The 19900-nt window shown below is 35.9% G+C and overlaps 2 protein-coding genes across 3 annotated transcripts in view; one reads left to right on the top strand and one right to left on the bottom strand.

Moving 5' to 3' along the window:
* Positions 1-664: 664 nt before the first annotated feature.
* On the bottom strand, positions 665-13075 carry fkbp14 (FKBP prolyl isomerase 14). Its single transcript, XM_039737227.1, has 4 exons — positions 12727-13075; positions 9489-9640; positions 6042-6169; positions 665-948 (listed from the first exon to the last, which is right to left on the bottom strand). Exons 1-4 carry the CDS (start codon positions 12921-12923, stop codon positions 790-792), a joined length of 636 nt encoding a protein of 211 aa, XP_039593161.1. The 5' UTR covers positions 12924-13075; the 3' UTR covers positions 665-789.
* Positions 13076-13408: 333 nt separating this feature from the next.
* The window catches only part of plekha8 (pleckstrin homology domain containing, family A (phosphoinositide binding specific) member 8), a 44754-nt gene continuing 38262 nt past the window's right edge, over positions 13409-19900 (top strand). Inside the window, exon 1 of one of the 2 annotated variants that reach the window (XM_039736662.1) lies at positions 13409-13670. In XM_039736662.1, coding sequence (XP_039592596.1) covers positions 13631-13670 — 40 coding nt within the window. In that variant the 5' untranslated portion in view covers positions 13409-13630. The remainder of the gene's footprint in view (positions 13671-19900) is intronic. The other variant, XM_039736660.1, reaches the window with a different exon arrangement.

The raw sequence follows: 19900 nt of genomic DNA, 5'->3' as shown, positions 1-19900 counted from the left end.
CCACTCTCCAGGTAAAACTGAAACAGTAGACAAATTTCTGTCTCCACAAATATCTTTGAAGAATAAATCTGCCATATCTCAGAATTGGTCCACAGGGGGCCGAGTTCTTTCATATAAACACACAGACGGACTGACAGGCAGACAGGTGCTTTGCACATTACATGCAATTGCACCAAAATAAATAAATAAATAATACCATTTTACCTTTACTGATCCAGTGTTCTTTCCAATTTATCTGGAAAGTTACAAAAAAAATTACAATTAAATTCCGAACACAAATTAAACAATACAAATACAACTAAAAACTAGTCTACATTCCAAGTAAAAACGCTCTTTATCTAAGTCTTACATTATCATTAAATCCTACTAAAATACTTCAGCTCGTTACACCACTGAACATTAATATTAATTAATTAATATTTTTAAAGAGCCCCCTAGAGTTCTCATTGGACTTCATTTTAAAATCTGAAAAAGAATGTGTGCGTCACTATAAAATAAATACAAAACATTGCTGTCATTTTCTTTGTATTCTGAACTTGTATCCATTTATTTATTAGGCAAAACAACTTGTGACATACAGTATATGGAGTTGCAAAATGTTTTCCAAAATATTTCAAATGGTTCTTTGAGTACCAGTTTCTTACAAATAATTATTGCAACAGTATTCAAAATTATTATAATTTTTTTTATTTAAAATGGCATAAAATTTTACACCCAGGCTTTTAAAGTATCAGCAGTCAAAATCAATTTTTGAACAGCAGAGTGTCTTTCTATAATTATGATATTCCTTTACAGTTCATCATGTTTGTATGTGAACTCTCTTGCAGATATGAAACCATCACTGTCTTCATCTTCTTTCTTGAAAATGTCTTCAACCATAAATTCATTTTGGGTGTCATTTGCAGAATAGCCATGCCTTTCAAATTCTTTCCTTAGATACTCTTTCACCTGGCATACAGACAAGAAGCACATTGAGTCACTATTAGTATAACTGCCTTATGTAGTCTATGGTGTGTACAGTATGAATATAATAGAGAATTAGTAGTGTAGTATTTGCAATTACATAGCTAGATTACTTTTATAATAAAAAACATACAATCACACATTGCCATCCACAAAAACAGTTGTCAATAACCAGTAAAAATTAAAATAGCTGCACCAAAAATGTATCCATGTTGGGATATTTAATTTTCAATTATAATTTAATGTTTATCCAAGTCATTCCTACAGTTTTATTAATCACTTTCTCATTAATCTCATACAATGCATGGAAAGATCTAGAATAGTCATCCTTCAGCTCTGTATACTGTATCTTTGTTAAAAAAAAACATTTTGCACATATAGATTAAATTCTTGAATAAATAAATGTTTTTAGCTGTTAAAGTAATGTTTTGTGCAGCAGTCTGCTCATCAAGAATGTACATATATATTTTTTAACAGACATTAGATATTTTCTTGGCTTTAAATCATGGATATTAGACTTACAAGTTTGGAAGGTTAAGAGGTATATGATAGGGAGTAACAATTTATCAGTATATAATTGATATTAAGCCTGAGAGGAACAGTATTCATACTAATGGAAATGCACTCCTTCACATATAGTTTGCATAGCATTAGATGTTAAGATAAAAACCAACAGATTGTAATTTAGAATGAAATTTTAAGTGAAAATAAGAAAAACCTTTAGACTGTAAACCTTTTTACAGTAACAGTATGTTAACCAGATGAAGTCAAAACAAAAGTCAATTTCCACACGCTGCTCTGAGCAATTGATTAGTTAGCTGAAGATATCATTCAGTATGTGGGCTTGTTAACTACATGCCAGGCTGTAGACTTGTACTTCTTGTTGTTTGGGTAAGAATTGAACTGAGGACTATGATAACAGCCCCTTTATTACATACCTCAAATGCAATGTAGGGGATGTAGTTTTTTACTTTTACTGAAAAGTGAAAGTCAAGATTAAGGTATAAACACAGTCTCACCCTTGCTTACTGATGAAAGTAATATCCAAACTTTCTGTGCAATCTTCATTTCACACAGAAAGCAGTCTCGCATTTAAGAATAGTTAGGGGCATGATTTTTTTCCAATTTTCTAATGTATTTTCTTGTTCTCCCTGTGTCTATGTAATCTTTACATGGATACATCTTGGCTTCTCCAAGTCCAAATACATATTAAGCTAATTATACATTGACAAATTATGAGTGATGATGATGAAAAGTACATCATCCAGGGGCTGTTCCTGTCTCCTGCTCCTGCTCACCCACAACCATAGATAGAAAATGTAGGTTTAAAAATTTATGGACACTCCTGACACACTGTTAAGCAAATACACCTTTTCACAGATCACTAGCTGACTGAACTGAATGGATTCAAAAGGTAGCTATATCTCATTTGTATATTTATTTTAGACAATCACAGCACAACAAAGGCGACATCTTGGGTGTTTTGTGCTCTAAATTTTATTTCAGTTTTTGTGCAACTATTGTTTTGACTTCAAGAACTTAAATGTCTTTTATGCTGTTTGGGTCTTGTATTATGGAGATACTGTACACAGTGTCATTTAGAAAGATAACTGGTTTTGCCCTGGTTTTAACTGTAATCCTCTGGTATCTTCGAAGAGGCTGGAAAACTGTAAGTGAGCCTGGGAATTCTTATTTCTTATTTAACAAATTAAATATTCATTAAAGATTTTAAGCTTTGGGTCCTCCCTGTGTGGAGTTTGCATGTTCTCCCCGTGTCTGTGTGGGTTTCCTCCGGGTACTCCGGTTTCCTCCCACAGTCCAAAGACATACAGGTTAGGTGCATTGGTGACCCTAAATTGTCCCTATTGTGTGCTTGGGGTGTGTGTGTGTGTGTGTGTGTGTGTGTGTGTGTTTCCTGTGGTGGACTGGCGCCCTGTCTGGGGATTTGTTTCTTGCCTTGTGCCCTGTGCTGGCTGGGATTGGCTCCAGCAGACCCCTGTGACCCTGTAGTTAGGATATAGCGGGTTGGACAATGGATGGATGGGATTTTAACCTTGTGTATTTATGCCAGTCTTATCATTGGAGATTCATAAAAGTCACAATATATCATTTAAAAACTGAATTATCCAAATTGTAATGTTTTTAAATAAAATTCATCCTTGCAAGGACATTGATGTCCACCAATAATTTATTATTAACTAGAATGAGGTCAGTTCAGGACAAAATTGGTTTATTTGCAAAAAAAATTTCAGTCAGGGTGTTTGACAAAAAAAAAAAAAACAGTAGTATAATTTGAACTAAGCTAAGGGTGAAAGAATATACAACAACTGCTTATCTATTGCTTGGTCATTTAGAGACAATACCTTATGGTCAAACTGCATCAGTAATATTTACTAATGACACTGCCATTACAAGGATGTCACCAATAATAAGACCACTTGCAAAGCAGAGATTCGTTGCCGATAGATGGCAGCACCTGCCCTGCATTCCAAAATGGCGGGGAGAAGGTTGTCAGTCGAACAGCAGGTACGATGTGTTCGCCTTTTCTCGATAATGGGCAATGTTTCCAAGGTGCATTGCATTAAATGTTGCATAATTAGATCTGGACCACGCTGTACATGGGAGAGGATGCTGTCGAGGTGGTCAGCAGCTTTAAACTTCTTCAAGTCACTGTCACAAATAGTGTTGATCAGCGAATTTTGCCAAAGTGTTATTCACAGTGAATTTACTGCATTTACGTTTGCCTTTGTTCGTCATATTATTTACTGATAATTTGGCCAGTTTAGAAGAACTTTTTTTTTTCCAGCATCTCATAAAGTTTTGCGAGGCCAGAGTGACATCCCCAGGAACTTTAGCAGACAATACTGGATAGGACCACCCTGGGCATATAATGCTGATCATTCACATTACAGGCTGGTTATGAAGCGTGAGCATCTCACACTACATTCTTTATTGTTTGATCTCATGGAGGCATGGTCATGCAGTGGTTGGCAGCACATGATCGGGTTCACATTACTGTTAGTCTACTGGCCGCAACACTGCAGATTTAAACACTGAGTGAAAGTCGGGGACAGCAGAGAAAACACATGCAGATATAAACAGAACATGCAGACTTCATGGAAACCAAAGATTCTAAGGCAGCTGGTGAACTACAAAAGAATCAGTATTCACACCAGTTTTTTTTACATTTTCCATAAAAACAAAGGCTGTAAAATGTAAAGCCATAAAGCACATTAATACTGTGTATAAAAGGTAAAATCAATTGAATCAGTTTAACAGAAAAGTAAATGATGCAGGATCTCAAATTTTACTTTTATGAAACTTATACAGCATGAATAACGAGTCATCTCTGGATGACATTTCAAGTCATCTCCAAATGTTCTTGTCTTTGAGTTCCATGTCAATATAAGAGAAGGAGGCCGTGCACTATGAACATGTAATTAGCCACGTGGAGAGTGAAAACAAATCATGAAATAGCCTGACGCCACCCCTGCCCCCTCCAAACTGAGGAGACTCTATGAAATAATAATAACAAAAGATTTATTACTATTTACAAGACTTTTTTTTAATCATTTTGAAGCAAGAAAAAGTGCAAAGCATCAGCACAGACAGTTTGGAGAGCCCAACTTCAAAAAACAGAATGAGCCGGAAGCCTGAATCATGACACACCACTTTGAATTTTCTGCCTTTAACTCTTTTAGGGCTGTTTTTTTTCCCCTTTTCTCCCAGGGCTGAAACTTTTTCGAAAAAAACTTGTTTTTTGAAAAGCACATAAAGCAATAATTTCTCACATAAATCAACATAAAACGACTTATGTACTTTTTCTGAGTATGATTTTGGCATTTACACTTTCTTTTGATGAAATAGACATTTGCGTGTCTCTGACTGTGTTCTTTCTACTTTGACTTCATGGTGGCACAGTGGTGCAGTCATTGACCTGCTGCTCCACATCTCAGGTCACCCTTTTGTTCACAATAATCAGTTCAGTATAGTTGGGCGATATTTCCCTAGCCCTCAGGAACACTTTAAAGATGATTGCACCATTATAATTCAGTCAGAATTAGTTCAGTTAGCTTGTTCCCATTGACTTCAATGGATTTCAGTGAGTACTGTGAAATGTGCAAACACTTCCATGATTTCTTGAGGTGAAGCAAACATGGCAGAGTTCGCTCATCACCACTCACCAACAATCTGAAGTGGACCCAGCACATGCCTTTATTTGGTCAGATAGCTAAGCTAAGAATAGATGTCTCTATTCATGATCACCAGATTCTTCAACTGGACAATGGAGTTCTTGCTCACTGACAGCATTACATCTTGTTGTAACACCTGCTCAGTTCAAGACCACTAAGCACTACAGAGTGTGGTGAAGTCAGTAGAGAAAATTTCTGTTAAGAAGAACGCCTTTGCTCAGGATATACGACACATGCTGTCTAAGAAAGGTGGACAGTATTATTGCAAAACTCCTACAGAGTCACTTTTCTCTCCCTCTTCCCTTCTGGCAAACAGTATAAGACCATTAGCACTCACACCATTAGACTCAAGAATGGTTTTTATTTACAGGATATTAGACTCCTCAACAGCTACTTCTACTGATGGGGCATTTAATGTACTGTACCACTGTCACTAGTCTGCAAAAGAAACGGAAGGATTTTACTGTAATATGTAAACATTAACAATAAACTTGAACTAAAATATAACTGAATTTTATAATACTGTGATGTTAATACAATTAATAATATACATCATTTTTACTGAAATACTAAACACTGTCTAAATTACACTAAATGGAATTATTATGGTTAACGAAAAAGTAAGCAAACCTGAATAAAATGAAAATGTCTATTTTAATATGTCTGTTTTGATGCATATATAGATTGCAACATAAAAAAAAATTCTAAAGGGCTTACACAATAGTGACAGTTGTTAAGATTATATTTAATATAACGCAATGATGAAACCTTCTAAAATTTTTAGATAATAAATGGTGATTCAGAAATGTGAGAAAAAAATAATATATGCAGATTCTTAGTTCATAATGTGACTCTTTCTATTAAAGCAAAAAAAACCCTACACACCTCCTGCTTGGAAAGTTTCCAGTCATCGTTAAGATCCATTTCTTGAAAAGATTCATGAGATCTAGGTCCATTTCGAATTTCCATCACTTCAATTTCAAATATAAGATTACTTTCTGGTGGTACTTTCCCTATAAAGAGAGATTAAATTAACACATTTCTCCAGCTCCACATCCTTTTATTTATTTTTTTCTTAAAAACTCCTACATAATTTAAGTTAAAATTGATGACAGGATTTTACAATAAGGAAGTTGCACATACTTTGAAAAGGAAATTAAAGTCAGATTACGATTGTAAGTGTGCAATATCAGCAATCTGATCCAGAACTCATTTGTAAATTAAGGTATGTATTGGAACAGGTTTATAACTATAAAAACAGTATAAAAATCATTATTTACAATAATATACCAAACTGTACTTAACAAGATTCATGAAAGATTCAGAAATTAAATTACTTCAGTTGTTCAGCTGGATTATGCATGCTTGTTTTCTTCTGTTGTCTTGCTGATCAGCAATAAATATTCATGTAGTTCTCAGTGAACATACAATATGTTAATATTGTGAAAAAGTTAAAAATAAAAAATACTGTCCATGGTTTGGATCCCAACTTGGACACTGCCTGTGTAAGGTCTATACATTTGTTCTGTTCTGTGTATTGTATTGTATTGTATTGTATTGACCCCCTTCTTTTGACACCCACTGCACGCCCAACCTACCTGGAAAGGGGTCTCTCTTTGAACTGCCTTTCCCAAGGTTTCTTCCATTTTTTCCCTACAAGGTTTTTTTGGGAGTTTTTCCTTGTCTTCTCAGAGAGTCAAGGCTGGGGGGCTATCAAGAGGCAGGGCCTGTTAAAGCCCATTGTGGCACTTCCTTTGTGATTTTGGGCTATAAAAAAATAAACTGTATTGTATTGTATTGTATTTCACTCATGTCTGTGTAGAATTTTCTTTGGAAACTCTGATTTCCTTCTGACATTTTAAATGCATAAATACCTCTTACTTACAGGTGTATTAAAAAATAATGAACACCTATAATGACAAATACAAGTCCACTGGAATGCTACATGGTAGGGCTACTGATGATCTGTAGACCACTAATGATAGATGCTATCTCTTGGGTAAAGCAGGCAAGCTGGGTATATAATTTGGAGACACAAGTCTTTAAGGGAGACAAACACCTGAGTGGAGCAAAGGCACTTGGGGCTCCTACATTGATTTGACTGAATTCAGCAGTAGAGAGAGAGAGAGAGGAAGAGCAGGAAGAGGAGGAGACTGGAGGTGAGAATGGGAGTGCTTTGGTAGGTACTTATGGTGGGTAAAGGTCAAACCACGAACATAAACCATAAAGACTTTTTGATTTTTTCCTGTTTTTTGATTTTTATAATTTTTCCTGTTTTCCTTTTTACTTGAAATGTCCATTTACCTTTTGTGTAGCCCTGCCTTTAGTGATTATATCAATAACAGTGTAATGTTTCACTTATTTCTAGGCTTCTTGTGGTATTTCAAGGTACTAAGGATTAGAGCAGACCTCATCAGCATAACAAATGCACAGTGTCCAGCTTTTCTTTGGCTTCTCCTTAAAATATAGTATCAATTTGAACCTTTTTAACCTCCTTTGTGCTTTGTGCCATGAAAAACAAGCCAACAAGAAAAAGTGTTATTACAGGTAACAAAAACCTGAAAAAACCAAAACGTCAATATAAGCACAGAAGGAAAAGTATGTCCGGTGTCTACTGTGATAGGTTTTGAAGCTGTCCAAATACAAAGCTTGATGTCACAATCAGGACAACAGAAGCATGATTCTTTGTGCACTTTACTTTTTCTGTTGCTAGCACATGGTAGGGAAGAATGTCTGATCTGTTCAATAGACACGACAAGTTTGTTTCTGTAGGTAACCCCAGCACAAGGCTTACTGACTTCCACATTTCCCTGGACATAAGCATTGACAGCTGTTGCATTAGAAACAGTGCTTAGGGGGGCTAACGTCTTTCTTGTCCTTCCACTTGATCACAATAATTTTGCCTTTTTGCAACAATGCTACTTGAAGCACAGTGAACTTCTTAGGACTGAATTCACCAAGCATGGCATTTCAGTTGCAGTGTTGTATGCATCAGTTTCATTATCTGTGTCAATGTCTGATGAACAATTCACATTGTCATTACTATCGCTTCTCATGTACCCATCACAAATATTGATGAGTTATCAAAGAGTGGCAAAACGCATAGAAATATTCATGATTGTTTTGCAGCAGGATGTTATTTTATCCAATAGATGCCAACAGCTTAACCCAAGAGACATTCGGGTTAATTTACACCTAGGAGGTCAATATCATATATACTTCTGGTCCTCTAAGCTCCAACAACAAAATAAAAGACACCACAACACATCTGTGAACTCTTGCATTAAAACACACTCAAACTTCCTCTGTTTCAAAGGAAGCAAAGTAGTCCACACTTAGGTTATATGAAATAATTTTATAAGCCTTTGACACTGTGTGAAATTAGAACACTGTCAGGTTGCCTTAACCTGTTAGATAATGTTGTAGGCAATATATATATATATATATATATATATATATATTTTTTAAAGCATGTTATATTTAACTGTTCATGCTTTTAAACTGTATTCGTGTTGCTTAAAGAATGTTAAGAATATGGATTTTTGCCCATGTAGGAATCTACTTTGCGCTACAAGGATAAAAGGCACAAATAGCAGAAGTAGAACATGTAAAAGAATCATGCTCTATGCCATCCATTTAAAAGTTTACAACATGTAAAGCAGAATGTTATGACTTTACACGGTGCAGCAGTTGTTAGTAGTAAAAATGGCATAGCTTACTAAATCCAAAAACACAGAAATGCAATGTCATTCAGTTAGGTGAATATGTTACACATGCAGTTACCTTTATATAAGTACCAGTAGAAAGTAAAACATTACTTAGAATGAAAGTTTTTTCAACTTTTCTTGAAACTTCTCTCCTTATAGATACATGCAGCCACTACCAACAATGCAACTACGTGCTATTAAAAGAAAGAAAGATGTTTTTAGTAACAGCAAAATGATAATACACATTAAAAGAAATCTAGAAATGATGAAGGCAGTTAACTACAGCCTAATCTTTTGTTACTGTGTATGGTAGGTTTTTTTTTTTTGTTCTGTCTATGGGAATGAAAGGATTCTGCCTTGTTTTATTAGATTTTATAGTAACATAATAATATTAACAGTATGTGTCTGTTTTTACAGTTTAGAAAGTGAGCCAATGATGAAGTATGTGCAGTACCATGAAATGTGTAGAAGACTACATTTATAAAGGGTAAACGCTGAAAAGTGAGTCAAGTAAAAAAAAAAAAAAAAAAGTTTTATTTTTAAGATATTGTAACAACAACTTTTAATTATGAATTCATGTAAATTTTAATATTATTTATTTAGACCTGGGATAACCTAAATTTACCTTTGCCCTCTTTTCCATAACCAAGAGCTGAAGGGACTGTTAGTTTTCTTTTTTCTCCGCTGCACATGTTCTTCATTCCTTTATCCCAACCTTTGATCACTTCTCCAATACCAAGAGTGAACCAAACTGGTTGGCCATTGGCATGTTTTCGACTGGAATAAAAAAATAAAACATAAGAAGCAACTCAAACTCAATTCAGTAAGCAGATAATTACAAAGACAACAACTGACAAGAGTTACAATGAATAATTTATTTTCAATGCTGATTTATCTTTCCTTTCAATACATTAGAAACATGCACAGTCAAGTTTTTCAGTAATAGGTTTTCCGACTCTAACAGGGGAGTTGGGTTTTAGTTTTAGTGTCACCTAGGCATACATACAAGTAGATAACTTGAAATATTCCAAATATGAGCAACTACAGGCATCTCAGAACCAAACAATTGTTTTAATAGATAAATATGACACAGCCTCAATATTTTACAGAGTGACAGACATGCAGACAAACAATACTTTATTGTTCCTAAGGGGTAATTTAGCTTTTTACTAAATGTTGTAATCTCAAGGAATATAACAAACACCAAGAAACTTCTCCCTGAAAATATATGCAAGAATTACAAAAAAAGAAGGAAAACACTTCAACTTTGCTAAAGACAAGAGAGCAGTCACAGAAAGGCATTGTAAAAGGGTATTGCCATAGCTATACAGTAAAGGAGTTCCAGTGGCATCTCTTGACACACTTCTGCTGAATAGTGTGTAAAGATACTCAGTGTAATGCATCACAGATTGGATGTCAGTTTTTTCTTCAATTCCTCCTCCACTACTACATAAGCAGATCGAGAGTACATCCCTGAACTGTGCTTGTCTTTTTAATCAGCTTATCGATTCGGTAGACCTCTCCTGAAGTGATGTTACCAGCCCACTGCAGTACCACAGAGTTATACAATACGTAAAGGATGTCACTACCAATGTTAAAGAAATACTGTGCCCTGAGATTCCTTATATAGTACATGTGTATCACTAGACCAGTCAAGTCTGTCTTTGATGGGGACTCCCAAGTTATCTGTAGCAGTGCACCATGTCCACAATGCAGATGCTCAGCTGCACAAAATTCCCTTAACTACAAAAAAGAATGTTTTCCACCCATTTCCTATATGATGTCTCAACCCTTCTTGTCAATAGACACTATTAATGCAGAATCTTCAAAGTGGTGATAGATAGATATTTTGCTTCTTACAGAAAAACATAAATAGGTAAAGAAGTAAATAAATAAATATACACACACACTTTGGTCTGAAGACACACCAGTATGACAACCAAGCAAGAAAATTAAAACTTGTGATAGAATGATTAGTAAAGACAGTTCAAGGGTTCTGGGTTTAAATTTTGCACTTGGTCATTGTCTATGTGAAGTAAACACGTTCTCAAGGTTTGTGCGCTTGTTTTCTAACACATCTCCAAAAACGTGTGTGTTAAATTGATTAGCAATTCAACACTGACTCAATGCATGTAAGAGTGGAGCCTGAGCTAGTTCCTAACTTGTTCCAAAATGTTTTTGCTAAGAAAGGCTCCATCCTCCAGTGACCCTGAATTGAATTAGGCAGGTCTGTGAATCTAATGTTATAATTTGAAGCCAGCAGATTTCTTGCTCCACACACATACAAACACTTTTCTAAATTGGTCTTGATTGAAAGCATGTGAGACCTGATAAGTTCTGGAAAATCAAAAACCTTTTAAGTAGCGGCAGCCTAACTAAACCTACCCACACTTGTGAGTTTCTTATAGAAAAATATATAGGGAAGAAAAAGAAGAGCTGTGTCATCTGCTCAGCACCAAATAAATCGCAGAGGCTGATGACATGACCAAGAACACAATAACAGAAAGAAGAAGAAGAGTAGACTTAGTGTGAATTGTTGGTATACAGAATTTATGAATGGAACAGACAGAGAAATCCATAAGAGTAGAGGTCTGCATGTAACTACTCTGGGCTGGAACCTTAAACTTCACCTTGATTGAAAGCTTATGATCTCATACAATCTGGAAATTCAAACAATTTCAGGTAGGGGAAACCTCAGCAAACTGACCTGTGCTCATTGGTTTATTATGGCAGAGTGATCAGCAATCAAATTGACGTGGTATAAAGAAAAAGGAAAAACCAATGACATCTAGTGAGCGTCAAGTAAATCGCTGAGGCCAACGACGTGACAAAGAACACCAAAACAGGAATGCGAGGAATGGGCAGTGCCATCTGATGAATGTTAAGTGTGGGATACAGAATGCAAGAATGACAAAATGTAGTGCATGCAACTGGAAGTCTGCATATTTCACTAGTCAGGAAAAACATGCTTGGGAACACGTTTGAAAAGAATGAATTGCACTAACCGTGTTAAAGATTATTTTTCCCCATAAACACGGAAAGGAGTAAAATTATTTTAAAAATCTGGTTAGATTGAAGCAACCCATTTAAGTAAAAATACCTGTCTAGCTGTCAACGACGCTAGATTGAAGGGCTGTTCGTAAGATTCCTGTTTTTTAAACGATATCAAGCTTTTTTGTGTAAAGGTACAGTAGTAAATGTACATCCAATATAAAATGGGTAAGAACGAATATTAACGGCGAGTATTAACCACAAAAATAATGAGATCCCTTATTTAAATTATTTTTAAAGTAAATGAAATACAACTTTGTGAAAGAAAATACATTGAAAACACATACATTGGGTCTCTATACAGTAGAACAGCTTGTGTATTTTAAGATCATTGTAAATGATAAATAAATGCTCTGGCATGCCACGTGGCAAGCTACAAGGTGCAGCATAGCTGAGTTTACTTTGCTTACATTTTGACAAACCGCTGCTATTCGTGTTTATCTTAACACCTTCATTCAACGGTTGCTTTTTGAATCAGTTCTTTACAAAGAAATGCATACAATATAATACGCCGATTTTCTTTCATTTTAGCATTACTAATGTAAAAACAGTCATTTAGGTGACTATTTTAGCTTTACACGATGGAGCCTCACGGTCTTTAACTTAGAAACGGTTTTGCTCTAGTAGGCTTCGTTACAGATTACTTTATGTCTCGTATTCCAGACCGATGTCTAGTAAAATAATGTAAGATCACCTTATGAATACTTTTAATTTTAATAAGGCCGACATTTCGGAACATTCAATACAGTTACAAAGGCAATTAACACGTTAATATTATGTAAAATAACCGAGTTAGTACAGCCGACTTTTACCTTGAGTGAAAAAGTGTGCCATTACTTTCCAAATAGCCATCATAATGAACTAAAAGCATGTCTCCATACTTGGATTTCCTCGGGCACACAAACGGTTTTTTCAGGACCTCTATTTTAACTTCGGGGTCGGGCAGTTTTGCCCCGCTTGAATACCCCAGAAGTATAGAACAGAACGCGTTCAGTAATACGAGAAACATTTATGCACAGTAATCCTTAGATCCAGAAGAGATGAAAATGCATCTGCTATAATCTTCCTCCTTTAAACATCACAGCTTCGTTGACGTGGCAACCTAAAATCAGCATCTATAGCTACGCTTTAGCACACCGCCCAGTACGCTCATAAGGAGGTACTAAGGAAGGATATGGGGCGGGGAGAAGGGGCGGAAGTTTGAGTTACATTAATATGGGGCGGGGCTATTCCACGTATGGGAAACCGTTAGGCTCAAAGGTGGTTTTGGCCTGCTCTAGCCATTTAGATATATACATTCATTTTAGTATACAGTTGCACAATTAAAAGCTATTACTTTGATACATTCACACACGCCAGGTAAACATCATGCCTTGAGACTAATAAAAACCAGATATCCTTCTGTAGTTTACAACTCCGAGTTTGACTCATGTATGAACCAAACGGCTTTCCATAGAGTGGCATAATATGACTTGAGCGAGGCGTTACCGGCGATGACGTAGTCACAACATGCTCACTCTACCCACTCTAACCCCCGTGGGTGAGGGTCAAAGAGGTTTTGTTCCCTGCTACAAGACTGTCCGTCAGGCATAATCCGCCCCTTCCATTGGTGTTAAAACTGGTGACGTATGTGTCCAAGTGTGAAAAACGCTGAACGAAATGTAATATTAATCTCTTGCTTTAAGCATGTCCCATCACGGGAGATAAAAGAGCACCATGGAAGGAATGCTGTACAAATGGACCAACTACTTAAGTGGTATGTATAACGAGGGGTGGGCGGCTCTACAATGCCCCTTTTCGATTCCCGAGTAGACATGCTGCCGTGACCTATCTTTCATCAATTTAGTTTATTACGGTTTTTAATATTCGTTCTTTATAGCCTGTGTAGTGGTTGTTTACGTTGGTGTCTCATTAATACATACACCGTGTATCCGTTATCACAGCTGTACAACAGATTTACCTGCCGAGTTTCCAGTTTGACCCATTCGCATACTGTGCTTCTTCCCTGTCACTGGTTGACTTGACAACGTTAAAATTACCAGATGAGAGTGCTAGAGTGATTTGGTTCAAACAGCGACTTTAGTTGGGCATATGACTTTCCTGGCAGTCTCAAAGTTTATCAACCCAAAAAACAATTAGAAGAGTAGCGGCACGTATGTTTTACGGTTTTAGGATTAATTAAATTGAAAGAAAGAAACATAAAACCGCGGGATTACGCTTGGGATATGTCAGTGTATCCCTAAAGTGTATGGCAGATTCGCCCAAACTTGTTTTTCGGGCATACCACAATTAAGTTTTCAGTTTTACAGTAGGTGAAATTCGATTTCTACCGTCCACATGGTGTGTATTTAATAACATTCGGGATCATAGTCTTAGAAACCGGGCATTGATATTCAGCATAATGTAGCAAATAAGGCGATTAACTGCTGAAGCATTTTCATTACATCTATTTTCATAATCTGATTTTCTTGGTCAGACAGGTCGCCAGACTGATCCAGTCTGGATTATGAGATGATTCAATGTGTGATGCCCACATACGGTGCAGTCCAGCATGGTACAACCTACAATAAACTTAAGAAAGGAAAAATGAGAACATGGTTGACCTTCGTGCATTTGTTGTTTTTTTTTGTATTATATTCCACTTTATGTCCAGCCTGATGTAGAGTAATTTTTTATTATAATTATAAAAAACATATTCCTTTACATACTAGACCAGTTTTTCTTTCAGAGACTGCTAAACCCTTGCAGAAAAATGTATCTTTCCGAGTACCCCAATTAAAAAAATAAATTAATTTAAAAAAGGTCAAAAAATGAATCAAGAAAATATTTATGCATAATGTAAAAATATGTTTTATGTTTCAAACAAGATAAATGTAAATGCACAGTTTTAATAAGAAGAATGCACTGGCATTGATAGACATAAATCATCATTTAGTGTAAGGTTAATATTTAGTGAAAGGTTTATTGAAGATAAGATAATCTTAATTTAAGTGTCATGTTCAGTCTAATGCAAAGTTTTCTTTATGTTGCAGTGACAGTCAAAAATCCACTTTTGCTTAAGTACATGGAAGCAAAATGAAGTAGGATTCTAAATGCCTTTTCACTTATTTTTCCACATTCATAATTTAATTCTTACTTCAGATTTATCAAGAGGTAAATAACAGTTCAAATTTTTCAGCATAAGGTCTGAGTAAAGATCAGCCAACTGTGGACAGAGCATTCTTTACTTGTGCATTGAGACTAAATAGTTCCAGAACCCACAAAACCCTTTCTTGGGTCCTGATTGGAAAGAAAATAGATTTCAAATTTAAATGGCTTTGAAGAATTGTGCAAGGTCATGGTTTTTGTCTGAGAGAAATATAATTATTTCTGTTCTCAGGTCACAAATACTTTTTAACATCCAAACTCATGAAAGCCAGCAAATATCTGTGTAATAATAACATTTTATGAGGGGAGCCTGTTTCATCACAAAACATTGTAAAAAGCCTTGAATTTAAATTACTAGACTTTATAAAGTTGACAGTATTAACAGCTATTTTAATACTTCATTTAACTCAGCACTTATGCTTTTACTTGCTAACATTGTCTGAGGTATCATGCAATGTGAGCTTTTTAGATTTGCAGCTAATTTTTAAATAGAGACTAATCATATACTTGTGTTTACCAACAATATTAGCCACAACATCGTACAAACTGAAATACAATCTACAAATTTTAAATTGGCACTTAAGAAGTACTCAGATAAATCTAGAAAATGTATCTTTTAGAGTTGTATGATTTTTTTAATTTAAAGCAGTTCAAAAATTTTTCTTTGTCGTTTTCATCCCAGTCTACATACCTAGCATAGATAAGTATCAACTTTTTTTCATAAATATTACTCAACTCTTCTAACTGAACAGCATAAGGCATTTTAATTTAATTAATAAGTTGCTGATGAATATCTTCACTCATCATAAATTGTATTATTGTATTGCTTTTAATTTTTTGGAAAATCTATCTTTAAACATTGTCCGGCAGACATCCAGCATGAAAGGGATAGTTATGTCTTCTCCTATGATAAAATATTTTTGATATTGCAAAACATAATTATATCATAAACTTAGCTTTAAGAGCTAACTAATTTCCTATACCCTTAGATGTACATTCTGTCAAAGTTTTTTGAGATTTAAATTAATTTTCTTTCGCTTTAAAAACCTCAGCTGACATGTTCTATTATCACTGGTATTATTGGTGTTTTGTACTCAAATTCCTTTTAAGTTTTGCTGAAACCATTGCCCTGTTAGACAAAGCCTCTAAACAAACAACTTATTGAGAACGGTCATCTATATGTGTGAAGCCAAATGCTACATGTGAAAGAGATGTGCTAGTAGCACACCTTTGAGAAGTGGAATGTCCATGTTTAAGTCACTTGTAGGTGTTGTGTATTCCTCCATATTTTCAGTACAGCTGCAGGTGAGAATCAGAGTGAGCGAGACGAGTGTCAGTCTGTAGTGAGGTTGTGGAGAGCTTTAAATGTTAAGAGCGGTATTTAGTATTGTATTCTGTAGTTAACAGGGAGCCAGTGAAGTTGAGAGAGAATAGGTGTAGTATGTTCAGTGGATTTAGAACAGCAGGTTATTATCCTGGCAGCAGAATTTTGAATAAATTGTAGACGATGGATACGTTTTTGTGGGATGACAGATAGAATAGCATTACAGTAATCTATACGTGAGGTGACTCGGGCATTAACCAATACTTTAGTACTGTGTTGCGTAAGAACAGGACGAAGTCTAGAAATGTTTCGGAGATGGAAGAAAGCAGTCCGAGAAATGTTACTTATACGGGAGGAATTATTTAATAATAATAATAATTATTATTTATTATTATTATTACTATATAATAATTGCCATTATTAGTGTATAAATGGATATAAATAATTGCATGTAAACGTTTTGCCAAAATCTGTTGTATGTAAATGATACTGTTTAAAACGTTATTGTTTTTTCATCAGAAAACCCGGTTTCCACGTCTACTTGTATTAGTTTAAATGGCACTTTTACCACTCGCAATAGTGCGGACGCGTTGACTTATCGTGTCGACTGGGCAACACCGTGAATGCGGCGTCTATCTATATACTAGGCTGACCCGCCTTTTAAGACGACCGACTTTTAAGTTGACCACTTCTTAAGGCAATTCAATATGTAGATCAATTTGATGTTTTATACAAACTCATTAATTTGGTTATATTGTATTTGAGCGGTATTACTTTAATACTCGTAGTTTCTGTTAGTTTTGTGATGAAATTTAAACTTTTTTTATATATTGAGGTCGCCCTTTTGAACCCCCCTGATATTTACTACGCGGTGAGGCATTTGTACTCCATCAACATTAATTATTTCCAGAGACATAATTTTGTCTATTTTTCCAGCGCATCATGCACAAAAGCAAGGAAACGATGGGTGCACCAGAACTGTGCTCACATCATGTCACTTCGTACCGTAAGCTGCAAGTAGTAAGTCTGTGATAAGCGGAATACCGCTACACTTTCCACTCACGGGACGGAAAGACAATCCCGACCGCTTTTATATAGTAAGAAAGAAGAAGAAGATATCGCACGGTCTGGAGTAGAAAATAATCTTTTACTTGGAAAAACAAAACTACAAATCCCATCGTGCATTGCAAAATGGACGGGGCGTGTGTGAAACTCCGCGCCTTCATAGCACTCACGGGACAGAAGGACAATCCCGACCGCTTTTATATAGAAGGATGTCTATGTTTTCTGTAGCCTGCTACAGGAAGGTACTCTCTCGACCATTGGCATTGGTTTCGCTCCTTGCTGTTTCCGTTATACTGCGATGGTGGTTTCCTAAGCCTTTGTTATACTGAATTCCTTTCTCACCGTTTTCCGTTCCTATTCTTACACGCTTCGGCTAGTAATGACTGATGACTTGCAGAACTCTAATTTTTTATGCACCTCTGGGGTTCACAGAACACAGTTTAAGAACCCCTGTACTAAATAAAGCAAATTTAGATGGATGAATGATTAACCCCTTGTTGCCTAAATTTATTTACAATTATTTCAAAAAAGAAACTATTTGTGTTTTTTCTGTCACATGGATGTTAAATTAAGTGGAGACTGTTAATTTGAATATAACACACAAGCAATCAATAAGCTGATATGTGTTTTTTATCTTAGTACAACTTACCTCAAATTTGGACAATTTCTCAAAATTAGCAGCCAAAACCCACGTGCACGGCTACGCCAATACTTCTCTTCTATAAGAGAGATGTAGTTTCCACTATGACTGCTAGATGGTGTGACTGGTGCTTCCAATACGATCCTTGGTATGTATCGAATATGCATTCACTCGCATTGGCGGGATACATATGCCACCTCGGCGCTGCATTCAGGCCGGAAGCAGATTGATGCAATTTCACGACAATTGACTACAAGGGGTTAAAATCCAGCATTGTTAATTTTAGCACAAGGAGCATAAGAACAGTTTTGTAACGTCACAGCTTAGGTGACTTTTGGATTTGAATAGCTACTATGCAACAAGTAGTGTAAAAAGCGTGTATTAGGTGCATATGTAGCCAAAAAAAAAACACAGAAGCAATATCTGTAATTATGAGGTAGGTACTTATATAAATATATAAAATATGTACACAAAGAGGGAGAGAGTATACAATGCCAAAACTTAGAATTGCTAGCTATCATAGCATAACACAAGAACATCCAATAATCCCTCAGCAGTGACAGTATGCCATGTCAAATGTTAAAATAAAGAGAGCATGAGAGAGTGAAACAAAGAGAAGAAGAGACAGAGGGAAAAATTTCAGTTGTTAAGGTAAAATGAAAGAAAAATTGAAAACAAAAAATCAATACAAATAAATGTGAAAAAAATAAAAACATATTAGCGGGCGGGTTTTGTTCTTCACCAGTTTGCAGACTCTAGGCACATTTGTCAAGCTACCAATAACCTTCACACATATTGTTTAGTAGAGATTATCACCAGCTCATTAATTGTATGAGATACTTACTGCTTTTTGCCAAATGATCTTCACAAAACATAAATGACTTGTCAATAGCAATATCCATCCATCCATCCATTATCCAACCCGCTATATCCTAACTACAGGGTCACGGGGGTCTGCTGGAGCCAAATCCAGCCAACACAGGCCGCAAGGCAGGAAACAAAACCCGGGCAGGTCACCAGCCCACCGCAGCAACAACAACATAGTGTTCAGAAATGAAAACTGTACTGTATATCTGTACTATGTAAAGTAACAGGTAAGTTATTGTCAACAAAATGCAAACACCTGAGAATTAAGTTGAAATGTTTTTCACTTGGGATCCACTATCCATAAGGTTTATTTATGTAAAGATTTAGTTGACCAGTACATTTCAACTTTAAGCTTTTAAACTAGACAACAGACCATGTGTGCATTCCAACACTGGGTTTTAGTGCGTGCTCCTGGATTAGTTGCTGTGCGCCGCTGCTTGGCTTAGCCACAGTTACGTTTAACGTGCCATCACTAGTTGTATCATTGGTCTTTTTCCCTGAAGATCCAATAAATGGCAGCGTTAAAAGTTGTCACATCACATACATAAAGAGGGGTCACAGTTACCGTTTGAACAAAATAAGCACCTTTGTATACTTTAGTACCACTAGTACTAAAATCTGTCATGCTGTCATTATTCACTTCTGAGCAACTTTCACATTAGCTGCCGTCTATCAGCCACTGTTTAATGCAAAAGCACAAACTCGGGGATGAGCTTAGTTTGTGGCTACTGGTGTGGATGAGTTATTTTGGGGATAACAGTAAAATGGTGTAGAGAACTGGATTGGCCAGTCTAGTGGCAGGAATATTTATTTGAAAAGCAAGTAGCAAACATTTTGTTATATATTGAGACTAATTTCAGGGACCCTGTATCCTGCTATGGTTATCCCATGCAGAAGTCCGGCCATGCTTATTTGTCTGCATCAAACAGAAAAGAGTACACCA

Source organism: Polypterus senegalus, chromosome 15 (genome assembly GCF_016835505.1).
Source record: "Polypterus senegalus isolate Bchr_013 chromosome 15, ASM1683550v1, whole genome shotgun sequence".
Taxonomy (NCBI): Eukaryota; Metazoa; Chordata; class Cladistia; order Polypteriformes; family Polypteridae; genus Polypterus; species Polypterus senegalus.
This window is presented reverse-complemented; position numbering and strand designations above follow the sequence as displayed.